Below are 18255 nucleotides of genomic sequence, written 5' to 3' on the forward strand. Positions count from 1 at the left end.
TAGTATTTTGAATAATTCAACATTTTATAAAAAGTAAATTAACAGAAATAAAAATAGTATTGATTTTACATAATGCGTATTTTTGACAACATTAGTTTACCGATTTTCAAAATATAAAACAAAAAGTAGCGAAATATGTGACTGAGACAAAAAAGCACATTTTTTGCTCAGCTACGAAAACAGATTATTTAGACTTATCATGTACTAGTATCAGATGTTCGCTTTTAAAACAATATATTTCCTATATAATTGGGCATATATGAAATGCAATCTAACACTTAATCCTTGTGCATCGTTAAAATCAATTTTGTGTGGATATCTCAATTTTCATGTAATCTAATCAATTGATCTCAAGTGTTTATTCACGAAATAGATCTTGTATCCAGTACTTTTTGGGACATTAAAATATGTATCCTCATTGTTTATAGACAGCTTATAAATCATCTTAACTCGTATAATTGCCCTACGCTTTTTAAAATTTTATTTTTAGTTTCACTTTTGCAATATGAAAGTAAAACGTGTAAATAACGTAGACGATACTTGACGAGAGTTTAATCTAAATTGAAGCTTAACTCTGAGGTAAGTAATTATCAAGTATTCAATACTTTTAAGGGATATTATGTTGTTTTTTTTTAAATCTATTGGAAATGGAAAGCCCATGTGCAACATGAATTTCAAAACAGTGTACTGCAGGTAATAAATGAAATATAAGATTTTGATAAATCGATTTTTTGACAATTAAAATGTATTGATAGAATTCAAACTACAGAACAGAAAATTTACATAGTGTTATTTTCATTTTATAGCACTGGGTCGATACACTGCTTGTGGACTATTAGTCCCCAATGGTATCATCAGCTCAGTAGTCAGTGCTTCTGTACTGACATGATTTATAACAAATGTTCCTGAAATTGTTCGTTTATAATATTCAGAAATTAAGGTTCCAATTACGTCATCAAAAGTTGACCTTATATGGATTGGCTATTATTTTAGGTCCATTTTGATTATATAGAGCTTCACTAGTTTCGCTACTTATACATCCTTGGCTTTTTAACATTTGATTTTGAGTGTTCCTGATGAAGGTAAATCCAGAAACGCGCTTCGGACGCAGAAAATCTACAATTTGTGTGTTATTTTCATTTTTTATCATTCATCCATTTCTTCAGTTATTAACAACTCTTTTAATTGAAAGTTTTAAACAATTGAATTTTATTAGAAGTATATATTGAATTATAATTGAATACTAGTATAAGCAACTTGGAATGGTTTACTGATAACCTTATGTCTATACTTTTATAAAACATTTTGTGTATCCAGTAAGCATGATGCAACAGTAACAAAAGTAACGACACAAGTATTCAAACGACTAAATGTACACACGAGGAATTAAAATTATAGAACAATTTCTAATCAATATATCAAACTCTTAATCTAAAAAATCTTTTGGTCTAAAATAACAAAAAGTAGTGATTTAATACAGCAGAGCCTTCCAAACAAATGTCATCAAGACCAAATTCCGAAATTGACAAATTTAAAACATAAAGATATGACAGACGAAAACCTCTGACGAGCAGTCCTATTTAGAACAGACATACAATGTATGAACAAAGTTCATCTGTTTTTATTAGATATCAACCCGTCTCCTTTTGATTTCGATCAGTGTGCTGATAATAGACGGATTAGGTCACAATAGATGTCTGCACTATTGGAATATTAATCCTTATATTGTGTTGGTATTTTGGCAGTGGGTCTTTATTAGTCAGTATGATAGTGAATATTTCAATGTGTTATCAATGAAGCTGATGATGTTCACTGGAAACGTTATTTTTCATTACATTATCACATATTTACTTATGATAACCGTGGTTTAGCATTGCTGACATGACATAAACTGGAAATCACAGACAGGCGAGCTTATATTGGCTACTATGCAAGTTCTATGGCAAGGCCATGTTAGCCAACATTGGCAAAATCTGTATCTGGTTAAAATACAAAATAATTGACATTTTACTACATTGATAACTATTTACAGTTTTCAGGATGTACACTTTATTGTCAAAGTACAGATATGTGTTCTTCAACGACTCCTCGTGCATCATACGCATGACACAAACATTTTATCATATGTTGACGAAGATTTATGTTAGGTAAATTGACAAAGAAGACGGTAAAATTGACTTCAAATCATTTGATAATTTGTTGTAGGATTTCATTTTTTAAAGGGGTTTCAAGAAAAAACTATACGCGATATGAAATGGCAATCACCTTACTCATTTGGTGCATAATATACGTATTTTGAAAATGAATGAACTTCTTCTCAGTGCAGTCCTCAAATCCTAGCCTTTGAAAACAAATATCAGAAAGTTTCAAACCAAAATAACACTAAATGGAACGCCAAAAAAATTAAGGAATACATGCACAGTTTTAGTATAACCTTTTTGTATTTAATCTATACCAACATTTTTTCATACCCAAATTTCAAAAAGATAGCATAGGTTCAATGAACATAATCTGATTAACTGCCACGTATACATTATACTAGTAGCATAATGGTAACAAAAGAACTTGATCGAGCCAGTAATAATCTCGGAACTTTACGGACTTTTCTATGCTACTTTTGTTGGGGAATCAGTCCTTTCATCCCCTTCTGATCATAACAACCTTACGGAGAAGGTCACATTTAAATGGAAAATACGGGCAATGATTGTCATACGAAATTCAAAGACAAACGCACATAATTTTTATATATCTTATTATAAAATGACAAATTCGGTGGTTTGTTGTTTCAATCTGACATAGACTTTGTCATTTCGTTTAACTAATTCAGATAGTAAAATATTTTGTTGAATGTCGGTTGTGTCTCATGTTAAATTATAATCTCCACCGAATACAGTTGAGCATAGTCTAGGTTTTCAAAGAAATAAAAAAAATATAGTAAGCCTTACACCCAAGGAAATTACATTAATTCTTGTAGAAATGTTTTTCGTCTTATTCCCTTTAATCAATAAGTTATAAATTTTACGATTTTTCTCATACAGAGTCAACCTTTCTTTTGTAGAGACGCATTATCTTAAATCAAATATTATCCTGTATTAGGTGTCATGCTTAAAAATGGGGACATATTCTCTAACTTATGGTGACAGAGAGTCAGGGGGAAAGTTAACGTCATTCATAGACGATGCCGTGAACCCGGATGCAAACTATCTTGATAAGTGTGGAGAATGCACCAATCTGATTGTTAGCTTTATGTAAAAAGTCACCCCATATAGCATTGCATCAACTATTAAGGTAACTATATTGTTTAAAGAGTTTTTATGCGAAGCAACATTTTTTTCATATCTTATGGATTTTTATTTTGAACGAATAATTTCCTCTGAAATGGAAAGAAACATCATTAGGTACATTATAGAAACGTTCAAGAGATCTTGAATCACAATGTTTAAACATACCAATTATAACACAATAAAAAAAATCCTGGAAAACTAGAGTATTATGCAAGTTCGAAAAATGCTCTTGTAGAATATGTAAAACTAAAAATTTTGAAATTATATAATATAATACTGTATTCTTATGAAATGAATTTTCTTTCACATATTAACCCTAAAAAATACTATACCTATTCAGTATTTCATTGTTGTTAAGAAAAATGTTACCACAAATTGATACCATTTCAATATTTTTGATTTAAGTATATGTAAAATTTCTTTATTTTTTATTTGGTAATGAACTGTATGATTGTATGCACAATCTGAAAAAAAAAACTGTTTGTTGTTATGCTAAAATATTGACAGTGAGGGATATGTGCGTAAAATGCAGCTACAATTTTTGCTATAAAGTATAATGCGAAGAATATATAATGCGAAGAATAAAGAATTTACTCTCATTTTCTAGTGGAATTCCAAATTTCCCACCAATTATCCAGGTCGTTCCTGTATATTGCACACGTCTTGAACATACTTAAAATTTTGACATTGGACGTAAAGCAAACAAACCAATCATCGTATATGGTATATTAATTAACTGAAATAGTTCCTTGTGTGCTATATAGATGTTAGCGAGCTATACGAGTTATTGTCATTGGTAACTTCATTGGAAAATTGAAAAGTAAGAACGCAATCGGTACTGTTCAAATAAAAACAGAATAAATAGAACTCGATAAACTCGCATGATCTTTTAATTGATTATAAAACACAAAAATAAAATACTTGAATTTCACTACCAGTATATGTAAAACATTTTTACAAAAAATAGCAAATTCACTGAGGACGATGCGTTTTATGGCTAGAATTCATCAAGAATGGTCGAGACTAAAAACTGATGGAAAGTCAAATACATGAAAAGTTGAGAGCTTCAAAACAAACAAAAAATCAAATCAAAACGGTCTAAATTAAGACAATAGTAGTAAGTTAACCAATAGTCAAATATCGTAAATCGATTAAGAAGATACAAATCACTGTAAACAATAATCGAGTGAATCGCGTGAAATCCAAACGGGACTGGTTGAACGTCTCCTGCTATGCATACCCGCCATGTGAATCCACGTTCAGTCAAAATGTCATTATCGGGAATATGTCACAATCGGGAATATGTCACAATCGGGAATATGTCACAATCGGTAAAACTACAGGTCAGACGACTATGCTTGTATCTAAAAATCTAAGACCGCGAAAAACGTGTAGTTTGTGATTTGAGACACAGACACATCGTATCGGTCAACTAATACGTGATGGTGACCGTAAAACTTATGTCGATTCAGTCGTTTTTTCACATAACTCTGTTGGTGCAGTTTTTGTGTAAGGAGCACATCCCCGTTAACGAAGGCCTTATAAAGCAAACATGCACGAACGTAACTTATTAATTGATATATGTAAATGCCATACGATTAGGCAGTGGGTATTTTACTGCGGAGAAATGGGAAATTGACGATTCGAAAGTTAAAATCAGCACGTTTGTCATAGATACTATATTGAATCGTCCATTTAATACTGTGGATTCATTTATTTTCGTTGTTATCAATTTCTGTGGATAGGGAAAAAAAAAGACATTTCGTGGGAGACGTAAATTCGTGTTTCGCTGTTTCCAATTTTTTTTTAAATGTTTCGGATTCGTAAAATCATCTTAAATGTCAAAATCGTCGCTTGATTATTCTAGGATAAAGTGTTATTTTAAAACTTCGATCGGAAGCGGGGACAAAGGCAACTAATTATTTGTTTGTTTTAACCTTTATAACTTCTCGCCGGAATTTTATAAGGTATTCCAAGCCCTTTAATGCACAACTGATTGAAAGTTATTTTCCCTAATCACGACACAATAAGCAGTCATTTGAAAATGATCAAAAGTAAAAAAAACATGCTTACGATGTTTGCAGCCCAAGCTTGAACTTAAGCCAGAAAATGATGATACAACATTAACTCATCGTGGGGTTTTGTTATATAAACTCTGGGAACATGTAAAAGGTTATTCTTATCCTAAAATTAAAGTTTCATGTCGTAAAAAAATATTTCACTTGTAATTTTGATGAACGAATTTGCAATTAAAATTTTATTTGTATAATGTATGATATGTATACATGTCTAAAAGGATTATAATCGAATGGGTTACAAGTGTACATTACATTGCGTCCATGTGCAAGTAAATTATTATTTTGATAAAATGTCGTTTCTGTACAGAATAAAGAAGCAAACATGCTTAAACGACTTTTTATCGAAATATTATTTCAAAGCAATTTGATATTTCCCAGCTCCCTGTATTTAAGTTTGCTTAGTAAAGTTATATTTCAAAATAAGTGCCGTTTTTGTCCAGAATATAGAAATACACATGCTTAAACGACAATATGTTGAATTACTATCTGAAAATCAATTTGTGTCCTCACAGCTCCTTGCTTTAACGTTTTGTTGAGTATGATTTTATTTCGAAAAAATAACATTTTTATCCGGAATAAACACGACAATGTATCGGAATATTATTTAAAATGCAATCTGTGTCCTCAATTCTCCCTTTAAAATTCTATTACAAAAAAATGTCGTTTTGTCCCGAATAAAGTAAACAAAAATGCTTCTACGACAATTATCGAAATTTTGTTTTTAAAGCAATTTGTGTCTTACCTGAGCTACGTTATTAAAAGTTTGTCAATAAGTCAAAGGTGTGAATTTAATGTTCCTGTCATAAACATTATCACATAAGGCCATGTCTCGTATTTAGTACTGTTTAAATCAGCAATAACCCAAATTATGACACGGTAATTCAACAACTTGCAGCTATTTACCATGAACAATATTTAAAAAAAATAGATTCTCACTGATGTTCTTAAGATTTAATTATTTGAATAATCCAAATAATTTTCATCTTCGCTAGCCAAGGGTTACGATCCACTTCCCTCCTCTACACCCTTGGCGGATTGAGATAGAATTTCGGAGACACAAGGTAATGGTTTTCATTGGTTGCAGTCGAAACTCGCTGCATTCAATCAAAAAGCGTCTATAACATGATCACGTGTAAATGTAGAAAGTGTATATAAACAATTACCACGTGCTTATTGTGCAACAAGTCTTTACATCCCTTAACATACGACTATATTTAGTGACAATTTGAACGTTTTTAATCAACTAATAGACGTTCCTGTGTATGTTTCTTGCACAAATGCATGAATGTCAACGTATATTTTCGTTTCCTGCTTTACCAAGTGTGTAGAATCTAGACGCTACCGTGTTTTTACCTCCAAATTGAAGAGATCAAGTGCTACCATTGGTCAAGAATAATGTATTAGGAATGGGCGTGACTTTAATCTACCGATAGATGGCGCAACATTGTTATCACAAATGATGGCTTAATCTGCCAAGGGTGTAGAGGGAAGTGGATCGTAACCCTTGGCTAGCGAAGATGAATAATTTTATATTTCATTTCAAAACCATGTTTTATGTTTCCATGTTTTCTCAAGTCAACTATTATTTTTCGTTGAATTTTTAAATTTGTGGTTTGATAGGAACCACGAAACCCACGAAAATTGGTATACCATGAATTAACATGAATCCACAGTATCGAGTTCACTGGGATACATGAGTTGCAAACACTCACTGAAATGTGGGTTATTGAATGTCTATGTGGTCTAAGGAAGTTGCAAGAAAAATAAAAAAAGAAAAGGAACATTATGTTAAATTTCCTATTGTTCAGTGTAATAAATCTGTTACAAGCATCGGCTCCTATGGCCTAATCAGTATTATGACAACCCTTGTGTTTGCTCCAATAGAAAAATCGATACATAGACTGTTTATGACGTCTTGATACTTAATCAATTGGATGTAAACTGATTGATACTTTACTCTGGGAGAAGAAGAGAGGCAAAAGATAACAAAGGGACATTCAAACTCATAAGTCGAAAAATAAAATGACAACGCCATGGCTACAAATAGAGGAAACCAGCAGACAACAACGGTACACAAAACACAACTTGCACATAAAAAACTAAAGCCTGTGCAACACGAACCCCACCAAAAACTGAAGGTGATCGCATGTGCCCTGGAAGGTTAAGCAGATCCTGCTCCACATGTGGCATCCGTAGTGTTGTTCATGTTAGTACATAAGTAACCCGGTGATAAGTCTAATTCGGTAGTTAACTTCGGGGAAAAGGGGACGGGATTGTAGTTACGACATTTGGAACATATCCGTCGTCATCTGTGAAACAGATATTTCATGACGGTCAACCAACTCGTGATGGCGTTCCTAAAATTTACGAAGAGATGATTTCAACTTCACCACTTCCTTGTGAGCAGCAACCCTCTATCAAGGAAATCATGATAGGAAATACAAGCCCTGGAATATCGTATCAACTGTGAAATACATACTCCATATGCAGGCGCTGCTAGAATGATGCTACATAGAAATGGAAAGTTCACAATTGGGAAGCTGAAATCATCTCTATTGTCGTAAAGTTTCGTTTTCAACCGACCCTCATTGTTATTTCTAGCTGTAAGTCAAGATATGAGGCAGACTTAATTGTATCTGTTGTATCCTTTATCTCAAGTTCAATTGGATAGATGCGTTCAACATAGTCACCAAATCGTGAATATTTTAATGAGAGAACATCATCTTTATAGCGGAAAGTGAAATTAAAGGATACTGCTAACTTGTTTTCTTTCTCCTGAAGACGTTCCTGTAAGAGGTCAGCCTCATATGAATAAAGGAACAAGTCAGCAAGAAGAGCAAAGTTTGTTGTCAATCAAGAAATAAAGTATCTTGATAATGTCAGTTTCAGAGATTTTTTTGTTTGAATCAGAGTGAATTTTAAAAGGTACAACTTATCCCTCCTTAAGACAAGATACTTATATCTACGTCGGCCATTGTTTTTTTATGAAACAAAGCAGGACCAACTCTTTCAGTTTGTTTGTTAGTTTGAAATGGTGAGTACTTGTGTAAAGTGTAGAAAAGTCAAATGTATTAATGCTATTGCAAGATGAAAGAGCCTTAGATTGTATGTTCTTTAAAAGATCTTTGGAATTTTTTAGTATCCACATTTGATTCACATCACCTCTAAAATAGGTAGTTTCACAATAACTTTGAAGCCCTGCTTTGATTGCTGATAAAATTGATGTTAATAATTTAGAAAGAGGTTTCGTGGAGCACTTCGATTGATTGATTGATTGTTGGTTGCTTAACTTACAGTGGCAAATATTTCATGCATGTTCAGGACGATTGGAGCACTTAGAATCCCTGTAATATAACGTTGTTTGTAAGGATACTTGTGTAGTTTAGGTATCCAAAACGGTGAACGAAGATCCAGTTTTTCATCTTTGGTTGAAATTCAAGGATGTCCTCGTCAATACCTAATTCATTTACCAAGCAGTTTATGTTTTTTGGTCGGTACTTTGTGTGTTTGTGCTTCGTACTTATCTATTGAGTTAATGTAAGACACAGTAGTTTTCCGATGTCAAATTAACATAAATCGATTACGAAAACTAATCAAGGTAACAAACAAATCGTTAATCCACATTCAGTCAAAATGTTACAATCGGAAATAAGATACAATCGGTAAAATTACAAATCAGACGACTATTCCGGTATCTTAAGATCTAATGTCGCTGTTAGTTGAGACACAGACATATCGTAGCAGTCAGCAAATTCGTGATGGTGATCGTAAGATCATTTTCAACTGATTTTAATTGTGTGTGGAAAGGAGGTGTTTCACAAGTCATAAACCTTTATTTTTCAAATACATTTTGTAACCATCAATAAAGGGCGCATTCGAGTACAATTGAATAGTTTACAAGGATGTTTCTCTATATCAAGAACACCTCCCTAGTTAATATGCATTTGGAATTTGTATGTGCGCAATATCTCCTAATTACAAATTGGATTAAAATATGCAATATAGCCACTTTTCGTAGATTTAATTTTTTTAATATATGCCATTTGTCTATCGTTAAATATTGGGGGTGGCTTATTTAACTTGAATGATGTCCAATAAACTCATTATAGATACCAGGAATTAAATTTTGTACGCCACACATGCGCGTTTTGTCCACAAAAGACTCACAAGGCAAGCTCCTATAAAAAAAATCAAAAAGGCCAAATAAAGTACGTAGTTGAAGAGCATTGAGGACCCAAAATTCCGAAAGGTTTTGCCAGCTAACTTATGGTAATCTTTTCCTTGGGTAGAACATTCTTAGTATTTCGAAAAATTGAAAGTTAACAATTATTGATTTATAATTATGAAAATATCAATGATAATTCATATCAATACAGAAGCGCTCACTACTGTGTTGGTGATACCCTCTGGGAGGAAACCTTCACCTGCAGTGGAATCGACCCAGTGGTTGTAAATAAACTAATCATAGATACCAGGTTTCTAATTTTGTACGCCTCATTTCGTCTACAATTCAAACTTTGAACATACCTATTTTATGCAAAAATCACATGATTTGTAATGTAGAAGCAAAAGTGGTTAATCGATGTTCAAATCATATAAATAAATTCTGAACAAATCAAGGTAAAGTGAACATACCTGAGGAAATCGTATGGACTCCAAACGGAGCAAAGTGTATTTATACTCTTAATAAATTTTTATACATAACACAAACACTTCGCATCATATCTAATCATCAGTTTGTTACCTTTGTATTCTTATTTCAAATCATGCTTACATTTTAGAAGAATTTTGGATAATTGAATCTGTAATTAGTTTTTACGCAGTGCACTGTAAAATAACATACTATAATACAGTTTATATACTCTATAAAAGCACCATAAAAGCTTTTCCTCAAAAACAGAATAGTTTCTTGCAGATAAGTTATTGAACAGATATATCATGTTATGGAGGGGTATTTGCGAAAAATACCAGTCAAGAGACTGTAAAATTTCCCGAGCCGCTAGGCGAGGGAAATTCGGTCCAAAGACTGGTATTTTTCGCAAATACCCCTCCATAACATGATATATCTGCTTAATTACACCGAATAGATTTGGATTGAAACTAATTCATTAACATGTTTATGCATAATTTTGAAGATAAGAGAATATTATCAGAGAACCGCGTGAATTATACATGTACTAATACGTGTTAGCTCGCTTTTTTATGTAACGTCATATCCGAAAAGTTTTGGCGGGAAAATGCTCAAAAGGGTTAAAAAGGAATATCCAAAATGGCAAATACCATGGTATTTGCGGCAAATTCACCTGCAGTGGTGAAAAACAGGCAAATTCGTTAGAAATGAGGAAAAAATATTAGAATATGCAAAAAATACACTGGCTATCAACCAATCAAAATCTGGTTTTCTTATATAAGGTGTAATTATACTATATGGCAGTGTTTACTTATAATGATAGACTATGGTAGTGTAAAAAGGGACTTTGAAACAAAATTTGTTTTATAGAAGTATAGTAAGGACCAACGTAAAATTGTTTTATATTAGGATTAAAATGCTTTGTATTACTTCTTTTTCAGCATAAATACTCTGCCTGAAAACACCCACTGAATCTGATAAATTCTAAACTTTTAACTTCGTCTTGAGCACTATGTCTGTGATGATTGAAATTCGTTTAAATAGTGTCAATGGGACCCTGTCGATGAATGAGAGTTATAATTCGAAAATATTCGAAAATATTGACATAGAAAACGTGTTCTGGTTCGGTCTTTTCGATTTTTACCCTAAGCAACAAACAGCTTTTTTTATAAATTTTCTTACTATTGAAACGAGTTAGACTCAACAGGTTGGTACTTAGCACAAACATAACTAATTACAACAGCTAGCATACACAAGGTACCGATATAAGAATACTCGTAGTTACTGATAACTAGTGCAAAAGTCCATTGATATTGATATTATTTTTTATAATTGTAGGGTGGTTCTCTGGGTAAAGGAACTGCTGTGAAAAGAAAATCCGATCTTGATATACTTTTCGTGGTGAACGACATAAAATCTATTGAGGACCTTATGAAAAAATTGAAACAAATAAAGCATGAGCTTCATACCGCACTCTGTTGTGGAACGTTTTCTTCCGTTAATGGTCCATTATCAAAAGAGGAAAAAGCACGACGGAGACATCTAAAGAAAAATAAACCGTTTAAAGTGTCTGATGTAAGAAGGACACCATTTACGATTTCGTTTACTATGACGTTACCTGATGGTACCAGTATGCCTGTTGATTTAATTATCGTACCAAATTTACCAAAGGGTGGTATGGGTAAGTTTAATTAAAATCGTACAAATATTTCATAGATTGATACTCCCTAATGCAGAATTGTTCTGTTTTTGCTGTTTTGGTGTTTTTCCTCTCCAATGTTTTATATCTTTTGCTTTCCAAATTTTTGGTCTTGAGTATAGTTGATGACGGTTTCTTCCACGTGTTGTACGCATATTATCAAATATATCCTATAATTATGTGCAGTAATAGTGGCATCGTTCTTTAAAAATGAAAATATGTAGTAAACATGGTAAATGTTATTAGGTCAGTCTCAAGACAACCTTTGTAAAAAGACATTCATGGCTCTACAATCTGTCGATACCTGTATCATGGCATTGCACAAAGTCGTGTTTTTCTCTGACTGTTAATGGCACGTCTTTACACTAAATCCATTGGATGTTGGATGTGTAATGATTAGTATTTTAGTCTTGGATGCATGATTTTTATTATTAGTACTCTTAGATCTGTACTTAGTGTCTTTTTGTTGTGGGGATGTATAGGTACTCAGCCACGTCCACTCTGTTTTTGTTAGATGTATTTCTGCTTTGTATCCGTGTGATGAGTTAAACCCTTTTCAACTGATTTTTATATTTTGTTCTTATGTTGTACTGTTACACCACTGTCCCAGGTTAGAGAGAGGGTTGGCGCCTACAAACTAGTTTAAATCTGCCACATTCTGTATGTGCCTGTCCAAAGTCAGGAGCCTGTAGTTCAGTGGTTGTCGTTTGTTGCTATATATCATATTTGCTTTTCGTTCATTATTTTGTACATAAATCAGGCCGTTAGTTTTCACGTTTGAATTTTTTACATTTGTCATTTCGAAGCCTTTTGTAGCTGAGTATGCGGTATGTGTTTTACCCTTTGTTGAAGACCGTTCGGTGACCTACAGTTGTTAATTGCTGTATCTTTTGGTCTCTTGTTGAGAGTTGTCTTATGTCTCATTGCCAATCATTCCACCACATCTTCTAATTTTTATATTGTAACAAGCTTTTAGTTTTCCTTTGCGAAAAATTTGCATGTTTTCATTACCTCAGTCTTGCAAGAACTGATTTTTACAGAGCTGTTCCATGTTTAAAATAAATTATCTAAAAAGTCATCCCTTTTTAAGCCATAATTAATTTATGAGTAGCATATTTTGTACACAGCATATTTCTATTCAGATGGAAACTTCACTAAAGAGGATTTGACAAATATATATCAACAAATGAAAGCAAACCCAGAGCAGAGAGATTATTATGCCAAATGTTTGTCTCCCGTTCAAGTGTCCTTTGTGAAAAATCAACCAGAAAAAGTGAAAAGAGCCATTCGGGTGACAAAGGACTGGGCAAAATCAAACGAGGTTGGTGTTTCATAATGGTTTATTCGAATTTTCTTTGTCGCATTTTTGTTGAAATTAATTGTGTTTAATACAATTTGTTTTTAACATTAAACAACTTGTATTGCACATCTGCTGTTTTAACAATACAGAGCAATCTTGTAGTTTTTTAAATACATTTAATTTGTCATTTAAAGCCAAATTGATTTTTTTACTGTTCAAAACAGTAGAAAGACTATGGAACACTAAGTTTGGACATAATTGTAAACAGTTTCAATACCTCTTGTCAGTTATTTTCAGATGCATATAAGACAGAAAAACAATTTTATCGTATCCTCGTCCATTGGTCTCTGGTGGCTATTCTCTAATTGCCAATCATACCATATCTTCTTATATATTTATATCACATAATTGATTGTCTGTGCCGTCAGTTGGTTTTTAAAAACAACAGAAAATTGAAACAAAATACTATATCTTTGACTTTTGGTTGTGACTTAAAGAAGATGTAGGGTTTATGTCAATAAGACAAGAACCATCGACAAGATTAACTAAAGTGGATGATATGTTTGCTTTAAATAATGAAGAATTTTTAACTATACAGAGAACGTTTACCCAACTGAACTTACTTTTAATGAATGTGATACAAACAGCAAAAAATTGGATATGTCAGTTTCACACAAATATACACAAATATTTAAGACAAAAGAGACAATTTGTTGTTCCCTTTTGTTGATTTTTTTTGGACGGTGATGTTCCTCTGGTCCCTTCTTACGGTGTGTATTTTTCACAATTTGTTCGCTATACCCGCGTAATTTACCTACAAGTCGGAGATTTCGTTACCACACATTAAAAGTTTTACATTTTTTTTTTCATAGATACAAATATTTGGATTGTACGTTTGGTTGAAGCAGTAGAATTCTTATCAAAAACGGGATATCACATCTTAGTTTATACAGTTATGACGATTAAAGTCCGTAATGTTTGATACAATTAATGTAAACTACTTGATTCTTTGAATACAATAAAGGCAACAGAGTATTCCGCTGTTCAATAGTCATAAATCGATTTAACTGTTCTCAGACTGTTTATGACGACTTTACACTAAATCTGTTGGATGTGTACTGATTCATACTTTAGTCTGGGAGAACATTATTTATCTATGAGTTGTAATTGGCTTTTAACTAGCTTTCAGTACTAGTAACTGCGAGTACTGTAAGATCGGTGCTTTATTTCTATTGTTCTATGTTACTTGTTTCTGTTGTTACTTTGTACTGATCTATTGATTACAATTTTTATTCTTAAAGGTTATGCATTTAACGCCGTTGTTACACCTTTGAATATTGCTTTTTATTGGTACATTGATTTTGTTTTTGAAAAGTAAAACGTAACTACTTATATAGTTTGGTATTGCATAAGGTGATGCGTTTCTCAGACTGTTTATGACGTCGTTACACTAAATCTGTTGGATGTGTACTGATTCATACTTTATGATTGTAATTGCCTTTAAACTAGCTTTCAGTACTAGTAACTACATCGATGCTTTATGTCTATTGTTCTATGTTACTTGTTTCTGATGTTGCTTTGTACTGATCTATTGAGTAAGCAGTTTGCAACTGATTTTTACAGTTTGTTCTTATGTTTTCCTATTACATCACTGTTCCAGGTTAGGGAAGGCCGACATATTCTTTATGAGGAATACGCATTTGGTCACAAAACAACAAGATGTGCAATGGACGAACAAAATGACGATTGAACCAAATAGAATTGAGAATGGAAACGGGGAATGTGTCAAAGAGACATAACCCCGACCAAAGAGAAGAAAAACAGTCCAAGGCTACCAATGGGTCCTCAACGCAGCGAAAAAAATCCGCAACCGGAGGCGGGCTTCAGCTTGTTCCGAAGCAATGATGTATACTACTTCAGCAAAATGGACGCCTCATCTAATTCCGAAACATATAAATGAACCAAAACTTTAAAAAAACACACAAGACTAACAAAAGCTAGAGGTTCCTGACTTGAGACAGTTGCATAAATGCGGCGGGATTAAAAATGTTTTGTGAGATCTCAACCCTCCCCTATACATCTAGCCAATGTGGAATAAACAAACACACATCAAACTCAGTTTAAAAAATGTCCGAGTCCGATGTTAGAATATAAGTAAGAGAAGAAACGAAACAAAATAATGATGATCAACATAAATCAATAAAGGACTACTGGCAGTTACTGACATGCCAGCTCCAGGCCTCGATTAAACTGATCGAAAGATTATGTCTTCATCATTAGAAAATCAAGGACATTTCCTCCCGTAAGGGATTTTGTATCATGCCATCCTAAATTATACAAGAAGAGCGTAGCCCGTATCATACCAACAACTGGTTTTAAAATACATACATTTCCAACAATAAATGCTGAACATGTGTACACCAATATTCAATATAAAGTAAGGAGGTGCTGTATGATTGCAAATAAGCCAACTATCAATTAAAAGACCAACGATCAAAGGTCACCGTACGTTCTTCAAGAAAAAGCAAAACCTAAACTCTATAGTAAGCTTAAAAGGCTTTTTATCGTTATGCAAGATAAGTTAATACCACCTTTAGTAGGCTGGAAAGGGTAAAAGACATTATGCTCTATTCTCAACGCTTCATTTTAGTCAATACATTTCTGCCAAGCATTTTGGTCTTAAGATCCACCCAATACTCCTTGTAGTGGGAAGTCATGTTACAAGTTTTCGTTTCATGTTTCCTCTCTCAAAACTATATTAGAGACTTCTTTGAATATTTAAGTCCACAAACCCTCAGTCAAAAGTAACTTCAGCCATAGGAACAGCACTAAAAAAAGAAAAAAATATCGATAAATGTATGGGACAAAAGACATTTTAACCGCCACATAAACACAGAAAAGAGACCCGGCGTAGGAATAAACTGTTAAATATTTATATATCTATAATTCTAATCTGTTCTAATTACTTGGAGATATCATCTAGTTATCGTACTATAAAAAGGGGATGTTATGAATGGTGTGTCAATTTTTTTTTTAGCACAAACTGCCATCGTATGCCATAGAACTGTTAGCTATAAAAACATATGAAGATTTCAACAGACCAGAACCTGGTGGGATTACAGAAGAAAAAATTGTTAACGGAATATTTGAGCAACTGAAAGATTGCAAAAATATGAAGGTTGAGTGGGATACAAATCACAACCTTGACGATTATGGAAGACCGTACGTATATTCAATTTATCATTTCTTTTAAGCTTTATGAACATATATGTTGTTGAAGTCTATTGTCATTTGAATGATAGACTAACTTTCATTTTAATATTTACAACATTTTTGTTTTGTTTGGTGTTGGGTTTATTGTTTTTTTTTCAATTTTTTTCGGGTTTTTACGGGGTTTTTTATCTTTGTTTTGCCCTGATGAGCATATATAGATATTGTCATAGTTTATTGCCAAATTCAGTAATAACCAGTCTAAATGTTAGTTTATTGATAAACAACACTAACCGTTGAATTACCAATAATTCTTTTCATATATTTCCGAAATTTACCCAAAGGAACTTACTTTGAGTAAATCAAATATAAACAAAAATCACTGTCCTTTTTTAGATCAAAAACTTTTCAGTTTCACATGGGAAACTATACAACTTTACGACAAAAGGGTAAATTTTTTGTCCCCTGTTGTTAATTTTCCTTTTTTTTGGACGATGATGTCCTTTGGCCCAATCTTATGGTGTGTATATATCCCCAACTTTTTCGCTATGTCAGTGTTTCTAGTGACATTTTGGATTTCAAAGACCGTAATCCATGTTTCACTGGTAAATTATTGAGTCAAGAATTTCGTTACCACAAATTACTTAAAGCCACACTAAATTCTATCAATAATACAAATATTTGGTTTCAAAGTTTGGTCATACCTGTAGAAAAATTATTACAAACGGGATATCATATGCTAATTTGAAGTTCCTGTATGAAGCCAGCCTCATATGAATAAAAGAATAAGTCAGCTAGAAGAGGAGCACAGTTAGTTCCCATGGAAATGCCGATTGTTTGTTGAAAAACACGTCCTCTAAACGTAACAAATAAACGGCTGAGTCTGTATTTTTATCAGAATAAATTCCATTTTCAACTCAAATATTGATTGGGGCAAATTTCTGAAATAAGTAAACAAATTGCATTTGAATTGTCAGAATGGTCTTTTCACTTGATTTGTGTATCATCAGAGTCAACACATGAGTTTTAAAGGAGAGGTTCACATTGAAGATCTTGGATTTTGCCCTATTTAAAAAGGAATCTGTAACAGATCTAAGCTACAGCACTATTTTATTCAACTTCCATGTTTTTTTGCCACCTCATCACAGCTATTTGATATCGTAGTACCATGCATTATATATAAATATCTATAAAACGTGTCCTTCATACCCGCGCTTGTACGGGTTACTTTGTAGATAACCATTCTTGTTAAAGATCTGCTATTTCGCAGTCACCAAATTTGTATAGTCATCTGAAAGCATTTATCTTTTCGCTGTGACAATGATCATTGATCAACATAGAACGTGATGTATGTTTTATGTCGCTTCATCGTGTTGTTTGTATATAAAAACAAATATAGAAGATATAGGCCACAGCTCTTTATGATGTATTCCCTTTTGTATTTTAATTTATTCAGGATATTTAACATTTGTCGTATAAACAATCATTACTTTACTCGTTCATGTCGTTACATTATGCAATTTGTTTTCGGACGCACGAAATTTACAAAATGTTTATTTTTATTTATATTTTTACTTCCAGTGATGGTCCATACATAATGGATCCAGCTAATCCTTATCACAATCTTTTTCGTCCAAAAACAGAGGAGTATTGGATCAATTGTAATGAATCAGAAAGAGTTATCCTTAGTGAGCCGGACATTTCAAGGATAGAAAGTGATGCAGCTATTGCTCTAGAAAGTATGCACTAGGTCGCATGTGATGTCTGATTTCTAATTTGCCACAAACAATTGATTTATTATAGCCGAAAATGTGCTTACAAGAATAAATGTAACAGCTTCAAAAGACAAATTGTATTTCACTTCAATCATAGTTTCATCATATCAAAACATTAAGTATTCATGTATAAGTAGTAAAACAGTTTTAATTATATTTTTTCAACTTTTAAAGATTTATTTACAATTTGTAACATTTCATCATAGTTTGTTCATAATTCCCAGTTCATAATTTTTTTAACTGTACTAGTATTGATACTAAGGTTCTTTGCCACTCACT

At 32.7% G+C, this 18255-nt stretch overlaps 1 protein-coding gene across 2 annotated transcripts; it reads left to right on the top strand.

Moving 5' to 3' along the window:
• Positions 1-490: 490 nt before the first annotated feature.
• LOC127722640 (uncharacterized) lies at positions 491-18051 on the top strand. 2 transcript variants are annotated; one of them, XM_052229333.1, is made up of 6 exons: positions 491-579; positions 3059-3288; positions 11331-11673; positions 12834-13012; positions 16029-16213; positions 17783-18051. In XM_052229333.1, the coding sequence occupies exons 3-6, from the start codon at positions 11424-11426 to the stop codon at positions 17949-17951; spliced, it is 783 nt and encodes a 260-aa protein (XP_052085293.1). In that variant the 5' UTR covers positions 491-579; positions 3059-3288; positions 11331-11423; the 3' UTR covers positions 17952-18051. The 2 variants fall into 2 exon arrangements, with proteins under 2 accessions (XP_052085293.1, XP_052085294.1); XM_052229334.1 differs by lacking the exon at positions 3059-3288 and having other exon boundaries at positions 523-579.
• The last annotated feature ends 204 nt before the right edge of the window (positions 18052-18255 follow it).

This window comes from Mytilus californianus, unplaced genomic scaffold (genome assembly GCF_021869535.1).
Source record: "Mytilus californianus isolate M0D057914Y unplaced genomic scaffold, xbMytCali1.0.p SCAF_1, whole genome shotgun sequence".
Taxonomy (NCBI): domain Eukaryota; kingdom Metazoa; phylum Mollusca; class Bivalvia; order Mytilida; family Mytilidae; genus Mytilus; species Mytilus californianus.